The 17,413-nt window shown below is 42.2% G+C and overlaps 1 protein-coding gene across 1 annotated transcript in view; it reads left to right on the top strand.

The window, feature by feature from the left end:
• Positions 1-3,148: 3,148 nt before the first annotated feature.
• LOC146860394 (glycine amidinotransferase, mitochondrial-like) overlaps positions 3,149-17,413 on the top strand; it is a 184,894-nt gene continuing 170,629 nt past the window's right edge. The window contains exon 1 of the mRNA XM_085644260.1: positions 3,149-3,962. Within this exon, the coding sequence (XP_085500386.1) occupies positions 3,894-3,962 (69 nt within the window). The 5' untranslated portion in view covers positions 3,149-3,893. The remainder of the gene's footprint in view (positions 3,963-17,413) is intronic.

Raw genomic sequence — 17,413 nt, 5'->3', positions numbered from 1 at the left:
GTGTAGTTTACTATCCAAACACCTTCCCTACTGTTACGTGGACTGGAGTTAGAATAGTAAATTACACTTTTTTAATGTTAGCACGCCATCTAGTGCAAGTCGATGTAAAGACTTGCGTTGTAAAGACTTGCGTTGTCACTGCATTTGCGTTGTAAAAATTTTGTTGTAACAGCATGCGTTGTAAAAGCATGCGTTGTAACATCATACATCCGGATGGTGATCCTTTACCTTTTGGCTTTACTGGACATTCCTTTACATAGTGTTCTTTGCGACCACAGTACAGACACTGTCCATTTTTTCTCCGTAATTCTTTTTCTTCTTTTGTCAATGGTTGACGCAATGTTCCGATCTCTATAGGTTCCGGTGCGTTATCTACAGGACTATGACTAGAAAAACTTCTTGTTTTATCAAAACACCACGTCGTTTTCTCTGTTTTTTTCCAGTCTCCCTTTCGTTCAGACAGACAATGATCCAATCGAAGTGTTAGGTTAATGAGATCAGAACAAGTAGTGGGTTGTGGATCAATCTGTGCTAAGACATCTTTTAGGTCATCTTTTAGTCCTTGGTAAAATATAGCTGACCTTTTCTCCTCAGGCCATGCTGTATCTGCGACCAATCTATTAAATGGTGATAAATAAACAACCAAATCCTTGTTCCCTTGTCTTAGCTCTAATAGTTCTCGGTCTGAGAACCGCCTGTCTGTCAAATACCTTTTCAAATTCTTGCACAAAGAGTTTCCAATTATATAACAAGGGACTGTCTCTTTGAACCAAGGGTACCGCCCATGTAGCGGCGTCTCCGGACAAATAGTAAATTAAAAATGCTATTCTTGGGGTCAGGGAATGCATTTGGTCTACAAGTGAAGTGTAACTCGACTTGAGTAAGAAAGGTTTGAACTTTACTAGCATCCCCTGAAAAACGTTCTGGAGCGGCTAATGGTATAGGAGTAGGAATAGTTACAGCTATGTTCGTAAGTGCTGTAGAGTCCGGAGGGAGTGGAATTTTGTTCCAAACTCCCTTTGAAGGGATTTGCTCACTGACTCCTAATTCTTGGAACTCCAATCCAATTTGGAAGCATCATGTGAATTAGGGTAAAACTTCATCCAGAAATACAACACTTCCACATTAATTGGTGTAAAAGCCCTTGAGTCCAGGTTGAAATGCGAAACCTCTCCCCCTGTCTTGGCCAAACCCGCTCCACTTGCTCTAATCCCCAAAGCATTGCACTATGGCGTGTTCGCCAACGCATCTAGAACATTCATGTTTATATTTGCAGAGAATCCTTTGGCAATAACCCCTGTTGAAATCCCAACAGGCACCTGGCACGAATCCTTGAGATTTATTCCAGCTCCCCCCCCCCACCCGTTGTGGGTCTACCAAGAAAAGGCCGATGAGCTACCGCCAAGCCGCTCGCTGTATGGATTGAAGGGGGAGGCATCTGAGGATGCATCCATTGAACCCAAAGGTCGTTGTCTACTTCATCCCATGGCTCTTCAGGAATAAGTACCAATCTAGCTCTAAACTCTTCATCATAATGAAGCCAATAAAAACCGGCAAATTCAGTGTACGCTTTCCTTATTGTGTCTAGGTATTTGAATCTTGCCACAGATCTCTCTGGAAACTTTTCACAATATACGCTAGCGAAAATAAGGGAAGCTGAAGTCCATGAATCAATATTCGTAGGTACCCCGGCCTCTTTGCTAGCTCCCATGCCTCTTCTCTGGAACCCTCTTTTGACTGAATTCCCCTGTGGAGTCATTTGAAAACATCTACAAATCAAATGTTTTCTTTAGTACTCTTGCTTAAGTGTGAACCTTAAGGCATAGATAAACCCATATACGGTAAAAGCTTCCACGGCGTTTAAATGGGTTTTTTACCATAATTCTTGCTATCTGATTCACTGCTGTCTTTTTTCTTATCTTTTGCAGTATTAGAACCACCTGTATCTGCCTGGTTTGAGAAATATTTTGCAAATTGTTCACTTTTATTTCTATCGTCAGTGCCCACATATTTGTCAAAGCCTACTTTCTTATTGACTGCCCTTTTGTGAACCTCACCTGATCTTACGGATTTTTCAAGAGATGCTGATCTTTTCTTCTTTTCCCCTTCGTGCCTATTTTTCTTTAGCCTAGTTCTGCACCATTCCCATTCGATTTCATTATCCTGTGAAAAATAATCTCTGGACAAGCTTTTAGCATTCCCCCCATCCCCCATTTGACTTTTTTGCTATCTTAAAATTTTCCCCATCATCCTCAATTTTGCCTTCCTCCAAAGATCCAAAATCATCATCACCCCATTCCCCCTCATTGTCTACCACCCCTCTGTATGAACCCCTTTTTTCTACCATACTACCCCCAGCACATTCCCCATCCCCACACCCCCGTCGTATACTTTCCAATTTATCGTAGTAGAAAGTGGTGCTGTTCGCTTTTGTTCCATCGTTGTGGTAAAATTTGCTTTGAAATGTTTTCCTTCCTCTCTTATGTTGATGCAGGACACTAGTGACCTGTCCAAAACTTCTTTACTGCCCTTTATTTTGTTTGGCAGCTTTTCTCCCACTTTGGTTGGAGAGCCGCCAAAACCTACAGACACAAGAGCTCCTTTTTTCTTCGAACTAGCTAATCTCTTTTCATTGTTAATTTCTGTGGGGACCCAAATCCACTCACCCACTGTTTCTGATTTTCTATCAAAACTATCAGGAGAACCGCTTTTATTTTTTGATTCCAGACAATTAATTTCTTTATCTACGCCTAAATGCACCAGTGCTAGATCTTGAGGGAAACTCAATCTTCCTCAACTGCCTTTGAGCTTGTCATATTTATGCTATTATTTGTCAAAACTGGCTGTAACACCCTGTCACCAGACTCACTAGAAACCATGGGTAAAAGGCTTCTTTCCACAGTCAATGACAATTTAGCGCTACCCGTATTTTGACATCTTTTCCTAAAAATATGTATATCCTTATTATGACGAATTCCACTCTTAACCTGAAATACTGGTTATGCAAAGCTTTGCCACCGGGGGGAGAAACTGAGCTATTTTCAGCTCTGAAACTTTCCCTTTAATTTGCTTGGCTCCTTTAAGAAACCTTTTCCTTGAAGCAGCAGAGCTCTGCACAGCATGTGTGCCAGCTCTGCCCCTCCCTCTCCCCATTGTACTGCAGAGACCTTGCGGGGCAGGGGTGGGTAAAGCCTCATGGTTCAAATTAACTTTATGACTTCCTAATTTGCTCGAGGCTCTCTGGCTTCCAGTCGGAGAGCCTTCACTTGACACACAGGCAGCAACTGCGGCTGACACACCACTTGCTGCTGTCCTCCTTTTCCTTTCAAATCCCACCCACGCTTGGGACAGAACCCATGGTGATATTAAATCTTCCCTCCCAGCCCTGCAAATAGTACACAAGTCTTCCCTAACAGAAGCTGCCACTTCTGCCTTTGTGCTGCAAACGAGGCAATTAACAGCTATAAGTGCCTCAGATAACCGCAATCAATTTCCCTTTGACCAAAAAACGAGCGCCTACTGCAGCCCTCACTGACAACTGCTGTGCGCTCTAAAGCCAGCGTCCTGACTGGCTCGCACTAAACAACGCCAGCCAATCAGCACCTACGTGTCCATGGAATGTGCTAATTTCCTAAAGCTACCCAGTGATGGACATTCATGAATGCCACCCCCAGGAGCCCTTAATCTGGGAATTCTGTGACCTTTAGCTCAGCCTGCATCACCACCTGTTCTGTGGGAGCAGCCAATTGGGCGGGCCGGTAGAGCGGATAAAAAAACGCGAGTACAACGGTTCCCTTTCACTACATTTGCATCCAGTCAGGGACTAACATCCAGGGCTGCTAGCTCTGCACCAGTCGTGAGAACATTTCTCGTCAGAGCCAGAGAGAGCAACCATGCTGCGAGTGCGATGCTTGCGAGGGGGCAGCAGGTGCGCCGAAGCCGTCCACTACATAGGATCTATGGTGCGTATCTCTTTGCTTGTTATGTTACCGCGTCTGCAGTGAAAGGATAAATAGGTTTTCTTTTATACTTTATGATTTTTCTGATTTTGACCAAAAATAGCTCACTCTAATCGCTCAGTGCCTGTCAGTAACAGATTTGGAAACACATTCCTCTACTGCTCCTCACCGAGATTGAAGACACTGAAACGTGTGTTGAGGTTTTTTCTTTAAGTCTGTGGGTTTGACATCCTAGAAGCAGAAGCAGCTGTCAGTCTTCTTCCCTGGCTATTCACTGCAATAACCCCTAGCCTGTTGTTTGTGTGCCATGCACCCCTTTCCCCTGCCCCCCAGCTGCTGATGATCTGCTCTAGCCTAAAGCCCACTCCCCCTCCACACACCCAGCTTTCGGTTCTCTGTAAATTTGTCCTGCTGTAAACCCAGCCTTTTGCTGCTGTGCAGCATCTGTTCAAACATTCGAGGATGCTTTTCCACTAAACAAGCATTTGCAATGCAAATTGGTCTCGCATTTGTGGGAGTTAGAGGTATTGGTGCTGTAAATAAGGATGTCATCTACCCATGTGTTTTGGATTAGAGTGGATTTATGTAGTGTGGAATGGAATTATGTGGCGTGGAATAGAATTATATGGCTTGGAATTGTTAGTTGTGGAATTGTGTTTGATGAAATTGTGTGGAGTGGTTTTGGGTAATGGAATTATGTGGCATGGTGTGTAATGGAAATATGTGGATAGTAATTTTGTGGTACTGAGTGTACTAGAATTACGTGGAGCGGGATTGTGTGTCAGAGTGTAATTATGTGGAATGGCATTTTGTGTGGTGGTGTGGTATTTATGTTGTGGAGTTTAACTATGTGGCATGCTGTTGAACTATGTGGCATGTGGTATGTTGATACTTTGCAAATACCTCTGAAACCTGACCCATGAAAGTAATTGAAAGGCGAGATGCCATGAGTTTTGCAAAACTGTAGCCACCACATAAGAAGGAAAGGCCACTGAACGAAAACCCAAGTGCTTGAAATACGGTCTGATTTAGCTTTTCTTTTTAACGGTTTTGAAGTAAATTGTTGTTCTAGCAATAAACCTATTTCGTCAAAGGAACTTTATTTTCCAACATAAAAACATTTACCAAGTAAACATATTTGTTTTGGTATTGTTTAGATTAGAAACCCTACGCATTTCTAACAATGATTGCAAAGAAGCTGAGAACGAAAGGCCCCCAATGATCTTTCGCAAACATGTGTAACTGTGACAGCATGTGGTTAAAATTACTTTAACTTTTGTGTGTGGGTGTTGACTCCACAGTGTCAGAAGAAGTGAGCGTAGATCAGGGGTCTCCAACGAGTAGCTCGGGAGATACTGGTAGCTCGCCAGTACCTTCAAAGTAGCTCTCTGAGGTGAAGTGAAGCCCAGTATCAATTTCAGATTTGGTGCCTATTAAAGAAGGCAGCACTGATCATCTCAAGACCCTAAGAGTGACAGCCAGCCAAACTTATCACAGTAACTCATACTAACACTTAAATACACACTGTGCCAGCTTATAGGACCTGCTACATGACAGTCTGTATCCAATCTCAATATAATTAAGCCACAAGGAGAATGACCATATTGCAGTCCCTCCTTCATCAGTCACAACATGTGTGTGAACAGTGCACCATCAAAAAAGTATGGCAGCAGTAGCCTGAGCTGTAATCAGTGCTGACTCACCAAAGTGCGGGACTGCAGGAGTGAGAGTGAAAATGTGTCAGTTAGATGCACAATCAGCTCAAGACCTGAGGAGAACAGGGTATGAGCCATACCAGAGAAAATTAAGAAATTCATCAACATTTATGCGTGTGCTCATAATAAACACTATTGATTCCTGAAACTATGCCTGGTGCCAAGAACCGCCAAATATATATGCTAGCCACATCATAAGAGTGTTATATTTGGCATAATTGTGTCCATTCCTGACATAATAGTGCCAATGCCGTAATTATGGTCATCCTTGACTATTTCAGTATTTTTGGTCTAGTGCTGGCAGCCATCATAGACCTACTCTGAGCATGACTGGCCTATTTGTACCTATTCCTGGCATATTAATGGTCATGACTGATATGTGGTCTTATCCCTGATCCTTCTGGTTTCCAGCCTTGGCACAACTGTGGCCCTAGTATAATGGTGGGCATTACTGGCATAATCCAGGCACCCGTGGTGCTATGGTGAGCATCCATTATGATATAATGGGGTAACCCACAATTGTCCATGGACCTGGGTAACGCTTGGTATAGGAAACAACGGTCCGAGACTGCTTTAAAGCTACAATTCAGTTATGAAAAACATTCATTAGTCAAAGGGTATCCGGCACATATAGAATTAGCATTGTATCATTAATGTACCACCATTTTCTTTACAATGCAAATAAATATATCCTCAAAAGACACAAAGGCACAAAATATCGCTCCAATAGTGACTGTTTATGATTTAGATACTTTTATAACAGATCACCATATTCAATGCTCCAAATAGAGAAAGAGGTTGCTCCAAGGGGAGTGTGAAAAAGGAAAGTTCTCGTGAAGTACGACAGATATAGAGGAGGGGAATCCAAACGGCAAATGTAATAACCAATCAATTACACATTCTGGTATCCTTAGTAAAACTGGTTGTGGTTCATAGTGGCACCAGTTTTACAGATAGGCCAGTCCCTTATGGATTTACAAATATTCATTTCATGATATCAGGTACAGGCCCACTGGGGGAGAGTGTTGACATTTCGACCCTGGTGCAATGAGGGTAAATTATATCCTCTGCAGGCGGGTCTTCCTCAGGGGCTGTATCCTGACTGTACCTCACTCTAGGTTGACTCCCCTCCAACCAGGGTCGAAACATCGACACCCCCCTCGCCCCCCCCGCCACAGTGGGTCTGTACCTGATATCATCCCAGCCCTGCCTTTTCACAGATGAATGTTCTCTGTGCGTCATCAGAAAATCATGAAATGCATATTTGTAAATCCATAAGGGACAGGGCTGTCTGTAAAACTGGTGCCACTATGAACCATGGCCAGTTTTACTAAGGATACCAGAATGTGTAATTGATTCGTCATTGAATTTGCCTTTTGGATTCCCCTCCTTTATATCTGTCCTACCTCACAAGCACTTTCCTTTTTCACACTTCCCTTGGAGCAACCTCTTTCTCTATTTGGAGCATTGAATATGGTGATCTGTTATAAAAGTAACTAAATAATAAACAGTCACTATTGGAGCGATATGTTGTGCCTTTGTGTCTTTTGAGGATATATTTGTTTGCATTGTAAAGAAAATGGTGATACATTAATGATACAATGCTAATTCTATGTGTGCCGGATGCCCTTTGACTAATGAATATTTTTCATAACTGAATTGTAGCTTTAAAGAAGTCTAGGACCATTGTTTCCTATACCAATGGTGAGCATCCATGGCATATGACTGTAATACCTGGGAATTCAAAGTAGTATGTCCATATGAGGCATTTGTACATGGGAGTACATGATGATAATGACAAGCTGATGTTTTGAGACTGTGTATTTCTCAAAAACTGAAAACTGATATTTTAAAGGCAGTTTTAGTTTTCAAAAATGGGGTTTCTTCTGGAAATTTGAGTTTGTTTGCCCACAGTGGAAAGTAGTATTAGATAGAAAAATGTGCATTTTCAGAAACTGTTGAATGATAATTCAAGCTGAACTGGGGAGACGTAATGCTGTGCTTATGTCATTTGTGCCACTGGGCATGTCAAGATTTGAATGTTACTTCATAAGTCAAGGGGAGGCATTTAATATTGAAGAACTTTTTCCCAGCATTTCTTCTGGTAACTGCACTTGGTATACTTGGGTGGTAACTACTGAAAATCTTGCTTTGGGTGGTCATAGTGTAGTAGTCACTATTTTACAGGTGTAAAATTTGCTAGTAGCTCGGGAAGACTTTCCTTGACCAGAAGTAGCTCTCACTACAGAAAAGGTTGGAGACCCCTGGCGTAGATAATGAACAAGAGCTTCCGACAAGACAGCCAAATGTTTTGAGTGAAGGCAGGTTTTTTCACAACAAAAGAAATGTTTGCATCTGTCTGTATGCTGCACATCGGGCTTACCGAAGGAGCAAAACTAACTGCATGAGTGCATTGGGCAAAAACACTGACGATTGTTCCACCGAAGCACGAAAGTCTAAACTAAGGGGCTTATTCACAAGCCCCTTGCGCCACCCTTTCCTCACTTTTCCCATGTAAAAATGACGCAAAAGTGGCGCAAGGGGCATGTAAATCTTCTTCTAGATCAGGGGTACTCACAAACTTTCTCTTGGGGGCCAAATTTACAGTGTGGTTTGTGGCCGAGGGCCGCACCTTGGGGGCTGGGTCATTGGGAGAGGGGGCGGGGCTAGAACAACAAAAAAAACTGTGACCATGAGGTGGAACACAGGTCCCTGCAGCGGACGCCTTCGTCCACTGAGCCACCGGACCCGGCATACACATATCTCTCTCTCTCCCTCTCTCTATCTCCCTCCCTCCCTCCTCCGTCTCCCTCCCTCCTCTGTCTCCCTCCCTCTTCCGTCTCCCTCCCTCTCCCTCCGTCTCCCTCCGTCTCCCTCCCTCTCCGTCTCTCTCCGTCTCCCCCTCTCTGTCTCCCTCCCCCTCTGTCTCCCTCCCCCTCTGTCTCCCTCCCTGTCTCCCTCCCTGTCTCCCTCCCTCTCTCTCCCCCTCTCTCTCTCCCTCCCTCTCCGTCTCCCTCTGTCTCCCCCTCTCTGTCTCCCTCCCTGTCTCCCTTCCTCTCTCCCTCCCTCTCTCTCTCCCTCTCTCTCCGTCTCCCTCCCTCTCCGTCTCCCTCCCTCCATCCCACTCTCCCCCTCTTTCCCTCTTTCCCTCCCTCTCCATCTCCCTCCCTCTCCCTGTCTCCCTCCCTCTCAGTCATGGTTACCTTTTTCCTTTTACACTCATTATTCTAAAATTAGTGAGTGCTTTTGCATGAAAAGGTAAGGCCATGACTACAGGGCCCGGAAGGGACCCGTTTCAGTGCCCATTGCTTATATTCTTTCAAAACATAGGCAGTATGGTATAAAAAGACCACATTCATAAACACACAGTCGCTGTACACATTTTGTTTTCCAATTCACCCATCAAGCAGGTATTTCAGTACCTCCAGGCAAGGTGCACATTCCCACACAGGGAAAACTATGTTGTTCAAAGAGAGAGGAGTATCACTTCACTGGTAAACACTGTAAAGTGGCACTAATGTGTTTAGGTGTAAATAAATCAATCTGGCCACCTTGCAACCACTCTGTCTTGCTTTAATTAGTTATTTATTTTTCACATTTGGAATGTTTTATTCTCTCCACCCGGAGGCTGCACTTGTGTCAGAGAAAGACAACGTTTCTAGCAAAAATGTTATTCTTTTTTGGATCCATTTCACAGGGGAGCAAATAAACGAAAGGAGGAATGAGAGGGTAATACCCGTTTCTTGAAGTCTCGGTTTTCATTAAGGAGCGAGATAGAATGAGAGGGAAGACTCGGAGGCTTAGATGCCGTCACCATGGTGTGCACGCACAGTTTAATTTATGGGGACTTGGGGAGGCTGAAGAGTATTGCTTCCAGGCGCAGCCGTCTCCCTCGCTTAGAGTGAGGGGGCCCCTGGAGCGTGGGGGCCCCGCACCACGGGGGCTGCGTTATGCCCCTGCAGCTGAGGCAGCTTCCCTTCCAGGGCACACACAGCCCCACCCGAGTACTTCACAGGTCTTTAAGAGACCATTTGCATGATAACGAGGCTTTGTTGTATTTCACCTCTTAGCACCCCAGCAGCTCCACTCTGACTATCGCTTGAATCCCCGGGCCCCCACAGAGCAGAGTCTGTGTTTGCTGACACTGTTCAACAAACACCGGTACGATGTCTGCAAGGTCCGCGGGCCGCCAAGAAAAGCTTGCCGGGCCGCTGGCGGCCCACGGGCCGTACTATGAGTACCCCTGCCCTAGATCTATAGTACGCAATGCAAATAAATACTTTCCCCGCATGTTTAAAATGTGCAAATGACCCAATAGAAGCATGTTGTTTTTTTGCTTTAGGTAAATGTTTTTCTCCTAAAAGAGGATGTGATTGAAAAACAAAAAAAGGCAACTTGTCCCACACGCCCTGGGGTACTGCAAGTAAATAAACTTATTGCCTCTTCCAAAAGTTGAAATGCCAGCACAGAAGCCCCAAAGTGCCAACAAAATACAGTATAAAGCAGCGACGGCCCGTATAGGGCGTGTTACTGGGGCGGTGACGTGGGGCAGAGGAGGTGCAGGGTGAGGGGTTGCAAAATGCGGCATACGGCCGATTGCAGGTAAGTTACGGAACTTCAATTTCTTTTTCAAGAGGCTGTGGTTTTCCTGGACATTAAGATTAATTGACCAATTCATCTTGCACATTTGCTTTTAAATCCTGGGCAGAAATACATTTATTAGACACACGCACACAAAGCATTTCTGACAAGCTGTATATTCCTGATGTGAATGAATGAGCTCAAATACACAAACGCTTTCCAAGCATTAAACAGTCCATGCATAGACAGCATTTATCCGTAAATACCTAATGTCTTTCACCGGGTGTGCTGTCCACTAGTCTGTGATTTATAAGATAATGACGTGACAGCATAATGTTATAGCATAACAAAATGTAAATAACAATATTATTAATGCCAATAGAAATGGAACCAAAGAACACATCACAAAAGAAAGACGTACATTACTCGTTGTTCGTAGTAAGTTGAAAATCGATTACGAAAATAAATGCTTCCTTTTTCTGTCCTTGTTTCCTTAAATATATTCTGAGACTAGATTGTGTTTGAAATAACCCCTAAAATCTTAGTTCATTTTAACAGAAATATCGTAATAATGGAATAGATACAGCAGACTTTCGAGGGATAGAAGATGTGGCAATTATGTCTACATTGTGTGCGGCGGAGCTGTTTGTTGTCTGACCTCGAATGTTGCGGAGGCTAAAACTGTTTCAGCGACATGCTGCGGGCCAGATGCTATAAAACGAAGCGTGATGCTTTGTGAGAGGATAGATGCTGAGCCCCGTTTGCTGTCTCTTGTCAGCTCGCCTCTCAAAGCACATCCTTTCATTTGAGGGTGTTGTTCCAGTCAGAGAAGCAATGGGCCCAGAGTGCTGTGTGTAAAGCCTCCTGTTGTAGAATGTCCCAGCCCCTTCACCCAGCTCTGTTAATGAACAGCGAGCTGCGACGTACGTGACAGACCGATCCCAAAGTGAGCAACAACCAGGGGAAGGGCCAGGCCGGGGAGGGAGGGAAACGGGCTCGGGGGCTTCAGGCGGTGCTGCGGCGGGAGGGACCCGGAACACAGCCTGCGAGTGTCCGGCAGCCAACGAGTCAACAAAAAATACACGTACATGTAACAATTAAGTAAAGGGGCCAGTAACCATGGGAGGATACAAATGACGACATGGCCATAATAAGGAGGGACTAACAAGCCTCTGTACGAATCAGAAGACAGTATTTACAAATGACAAACACATGAGCCAATGAAATATAAGGGCGAGGAATTGAGTGATGCTTGTAGAAAATAGAAACCTACTCAGGGGTCTCACTGATACACCTGGTTCTCTTAAACCAACAAAGTAGAGATTGGCACAGAAGCTGTAATATAAAAGATATCTTTATTAACCTCAGATGAGGGAGACTACGTCACACAGTACCCTCAGGAACTGTAGGAGTCATTCTAAGGAGTACAGAAAACAGGGACCTTAGAGATTCTTAGGTTACATTAGTCAGCATAAAACCAAGGGGATGTCCTGGCATGTACCAGCATGCAAATGACTAATATGGGTATACAAGATTTGCTTGCTCAACAATGTGGGAGGAGAGTCCAAACTGAGCACATTAGTAAGAATAGCCTGACAGTTCTATACTAGGAGCAGGTGCATTCTACTAGCTAGGCCCCTCTGAGCATGTGCAAGGCTCTGGAAGAGGGGAACAGCACATGGCGAGCACATGGCTAACTAAAATGGCTGACAAGTACAAAATGGCTTTCAGCTCATGCTAACAGATCCCTGCAATCTTTAACAGATGGTCCTTTTAGCATGAGCTAAAGACATTCCTATGATCCAGTAGGAACACAGAAAATATTTTGCACATTTCTTTTAATAAATTTATAAATATCTTAATTCATTGCTAGGTGGACATTTTCCATTCTAAACATTTCATTAAGTGTGTATATATAAGGTATAAGCAGGAGTTGAAAGGGGAAAAAGCATTGGGTTATAATTAACATACAGATAGCAGGAGAGAGTAATGACTATTATCACAAACAGAATTATAATTTTTGTTTTCACACTATGCAAAAAAAGCAAATCCTAGAACCATCTAGTAAAAACATTTTCAAAGCTCCTATGAATTTCAGTGACAATCATATTTTTAGGAGGAGGGCAAAGTAACATTGGTTAACTGCTCAGGAAAACGTTTTTCGTGTAGAATAAACATTATAAAAAATACAAATATTAAGGAAGTCACACCGAATATTACAAAAACAATCCTGGTTCTAAAGGACCAGGAGGACCACACAGGGCCATAGGAATTAGGACGAAGAGCTGCAAAGGGCTGCTCCTCCTCAAAAATGGGACGACGAAAAGAGTGCATTGCTAATGAAAAAGAAGAAGTCCTTGGGGAATTGAAGCCGCTGTACAACCAGCCAGAGGGGAGTCTTCTCCCTGTATCCGTTTGAGCCTCACAGGCAGGCTCTTGTTGTTTCCACGGTGGAGCTGCACAACTCGCAACTCAAGAATCATGGCCCAGTTTCAAGGGAAAATTTCTTCTTTCAGGATAGGGAAATCACCCCCCAGAGCAAATGCCCTCAGCGATCCTGTGTAGTGTCTCAGGCAGTGCACCAGTTTTCTTCACTTCAATCTAACAGGCACCAGAGACACAGCACCTGTACCCTAAACTCAAGTCCTTCCCTAACTCCTATATTGCTCTGCTGGCACACTGCTCATTCGTTGGGGCCACACATTGCATTCAGTGTGCCCAGGTATCTCTTGACCAACAAACAAAGGTGCAAACTTGCATTCACTTTGGGAACAGGATTCAGAGGCCTGATGCTAGGATCTCTGAAGCAACCCTTGTTTCAAAAGGGGTCACCTCAAGCAAAGCCTCCTTGCCGTTCTGGTCGGTCTGTGACTCTCTCAGCTGGGCATCAAAAACTTGATCCATGATTTCTCCTTTCTGATTTTTGACCCCGTCTTTCGCCCAAGACAGTGGCAGGGGTACACAATTCATCTCAGGGCTTCGACCTTCACTGAGGTCCTAGTTCCCTGCAACTCCTGTGCTGGTTACCTTCACTTTGACTTCAAGCTGGACTGGTGCTGACTCCCAAAGCTGAATCTGATGTCCGGGCCCCTCTGGCAATGGTTGTAAGGCAGCAAATATCTATTGGTGGATAGAACAAAAGGTCTTTAGACAAGGCACAGAAATGGTCTACCAACAGAGAGGATAGTCTCAGAATACTTCCTAGTCTTGGGAAGCCCCATATATTAGCAAGGCACCCAAGAACCCCTTTCATCTATGTGAGAGTTAAAAAAACAACAGCCTGGACCTATTGGCAAGTATAAAAGGAACGTTTTGGTGAACTGACAAGAGTAATACATCACCCAATCCCAAGCAGCCAAGGAAGTCTGTGTTCATTTACTAAATTCTGAGGAAAAGAGAAAAACAACACAGACATACCCTAAATCCTTACATCTGTGTATTCCTGTGTACTAATCTGAAAACCCTCAAGAAAAAAAGGAAATGTTCTACACTTTTACTCATAGATTTTATATTACTTGTACAGGATTGCAGACACTTCTTAAAATGATTTCTCTTAATAAAAGCACCTACATTGTACGCTTAGGACCATGCGCTCATGTTATAGGAGCGACAGGAAAATCTAAAACTGCTAATTTAACAGGGATTCTTATTACATAAAGAACTAAAAACTTCAACATAATGGGTACATTTTCTCCAGCAGAACATGTTGTGATAAACAAACTCCTATAAAACAATCATTTCTTCAAAAATGTTTGCTAAGGATCACATGGGGTCTTTCCTGCATTCTCCTTTTCACAATCCAAACTATGCAACATCAGCTCTAATAAGGACTGTCAGTTTATTTACACAGACTAGCTAATAATAATGGTGTTATCACCTGAGAATTTTAGAACAAAAACTACCCACATCTAGCTCCCCTTAAAGGTCAAATAAGGGAACAGCAATCTTGACTCACCCTTTCATAATTTTTTCAAACAGGATGGGCAGTAACATAGCATATATATTTTATTCATTTTATTAATGCTAACAATGTTTAAAACAGTATTACTGAATAGCCAATTAAATGTCTCATGGCTATTTCATAGACAGTTTAGACAGGCTCAAAAGAAATTGAGAAAAAGAGAGAGAAAACATACATTTGCCTACCCTTAATTTGTAGAGGAGCTAGCCTCCTTCCCCCATTTTGACAGTAGGAAACCTGAAATAGGTTTCACTTCTGTCAACACTATCAACTCCTATATGTAGCAACTGGGCATACACAAAGTTATAGGAGGTAAATAGCACATTGAGCTAGCTAAAAAACATGACTAACCAACCATCAATTCCTTTAGCAAGTATACTAGTGTAACATGAGGGCACATGAATTCAAACTAAATCCCCTTGCCTCCTTACCTCAGCCTTAAAAGCATTAGTGCTATATACATGGCAGAGCCATTCTCTTAATCAGAGTTCACATATACCATTATATTTCCCTCTGTTCATATGAGTGCACAAAAACTTGCTTTTGCCAAAATAAGTAAGCAAAACCTCTTTCTCTCCCTGCCCTGCCATCTCGTCTTTCAAAAAGCTTCAGAGGTCGAAATGTCAAAGCAAACCTTACTCTGAGCCCTGCTAAGCTTCTAAATGTAGAACTCGACCTTCAACCCTTTACCAGCTGTCCTATTTTGTGTGCAAGGTTTTCCATGCGGTTTTTCAATTCAAAGTCACTATGAAGAATCACAGCTGAAAGGCAGTCCTGTTATTCCTGTTTTCCAGTTTCTGAGGTAAGAGAATAACTTCTGCTGGGTTTTTATATTAATTTATATTTGTAAGCAGTGTGTTGAGTGCTTGTCTAGCAGTATAGAAGTCAGCTACTTGTGTTATACTTAAATGTGTGCATTTACTGAAGCCTAAAAGCAGCTTCAAAGCTGCTCTGAGTTGCAGAACTGCTTTTAAAAGGTGAATTTTGCCCAATTTCGACTTTGGTGTTTGAGGCACTTAAAAATGAATATCCAACAATGTTTTGGCATATTAGTCATCCCCAGAATGGTCTCTACATATCCCAGAGATGGGGGATCAGAAATGTATAAGGTACACCCTTATAAAAATGAGTTTTGTACGCCTGGGTAAAGTGACATTTTCCATTTTAGTTCCCGCTATTGCTTGTAAAACACTGCTTAAATTAAATTTTAATGCTAGGAGTTTACGGTATTATTATTAGGCATTATAAAGATTAAAAAAAGAATTTAATGCACTTATCTTTAATACTTTTTTTTAATATATAATCAAAATTTCCCTTTTTATTTTTTAATAACTCCAACCCTTTTGATGGTTGCACATATGAAAAGCAAGCGTCATTCCTTTCCTATCACATTCATTTATAACGTTAAGCACAGAAGCCTTACTCGAAACATGAAAAAATCTGTGCCACTTTTTAAAGGACAGTTATTATTTAACATCAAAACCACGGATGTGCTTATGTAAAAAGGCATTAAGAAAGGAAATCCCTTCTTATCTTCTCTCTGTTATCCAAAATAATGAAACTATATTTCTAACTTTTAAAACAGCAGTCTGTAATGCAGGCCTTCATACTAGGTTTACACTGACTTAAAATCTAGGTGACTCATCATTTTCCCCTCTGTAGCCTGCAGTCAAAATTAGCCATGTGCTATGGACACAGCTGTTACTTGTGACCAGCAGGCGTCAAATTCTCACGCCTTTCAAGCCAGCATAAATCTATCGTTCTGTAATGTGTGTTTAGTTCAACAACAACCAACTCACTCAGATAATGTGAATGCCTTTTAATACCTAATACATAAGGATAAATGCTATGACATTTTGTATCTTAGTCCAAATTATTGTAAAGCCCACAATTTTGTTTTTTCTTCCTTTCTATGAGGCCTGTTGTATTCCTATTGATTGTGAATTCTAATTTTATCTTTAGCATTGTGGCAATTTGCACACATGTATAGTGTCTTACTCTGTAAATTTTAATGATAGCGTGCAGCTATTTAGCATATATTACATAATTCATTGCTGGATTATTTTAAAATATATTTTATTTTAATGATATTTTGCATAACAGAATGATTACAAAAAAAAAAAACACATTGAGCTCATCCCAGACATTTTCAGAAGGGGGTCATACACTCAGAACACACAATAGAGCACGCTTAAGGCTAGGCATTCTTACCCAAAGAGCGCAGTCGCTACTTACTCACACAAGTACCACCAATGACAAACCACATAGACATTTAAACACACATTTAACCCACAGATCAACACTTAGGACAAAAGACAGCCCACAGACTGTACTTAAACCAACCCATTTGTAAATACTAGCTGTAAGTCATATTTACAAGAAGTGCTTCTCAATAGTAGCCCAAAAGACTGCACAAAAACAGCCCAAAAACGGTTCCATTTTCAAGAAGCCAAAATACACCAAATTCACTAGATTTGGCTGGCAGAAAACCACAAAAAAACGCTCTGCATAGCTCCATTTATAAAAGTGCGCAAAATAGAATCCTTTTTAAATACATATTTTAATTCCATGGGGAACTTTGTCACCAAGGAAGAAATAAGTTTTTTATACCTAAACCTATTTAGGTATTCCCTCTAGGGGAGCCGGCTGAGTCTATTCACATCCCATTATGGTACCTCCAAAAAGCAACACATTCTTTGATGTGCGTTTGAAACAGGCATGCCAAAAATATTGCAGCATATGCAATATTATACGCAAAGTAGCACTTAAGTAATGTGCCGTTCAAATTTTATAAAAAGTAGAGAAAAGTCTCCTCATTACCTGCCTACACAAATTGCAATTCATATATATATCCCTTACATTCCCATATCACTACACATCATTGTATCACTTTGTCACTTTGTATCACGTTATCACTTTATCACTTTGTATCACGTTATCACTTTTTATGTCTCACTTCATATCTCACGTTATATCACTTTATATCTCACTGTGATATCACGTTACATCTCAAGTTTATAACACTTTATATCACTTCACTTTTTTATATAATTAACTTTATCTCACTTTATCTGTGCAGCCGGCGCACTTCTCTCACTGTCTCACAAATGACCTTACTGAGCATAGGTCTCCAGATTCTAACTGCCAAGTTCTGAATGACCTAACGGTCGTTTTTAGAATACTCACGCCAAAAATGT

The sequence above is a fragment of the Triturus cristatus genome, chromosome 3_1 (genome assembly GCF_964204655.1).
Source record: "Triturus cristatus chromosome 3_1, aTriCri1.1, whole genome shotgun sequence".
NCBI lineage: Eukaryota > Metazoa > Chordata > Amphibia > Caudata > Salamandridae > Triturus > Triturus cristatus.
Note: the sequence above shows the minus strand (reverse complement) of the source record. Positions and strands in the feature narration are given on the sequence as shown.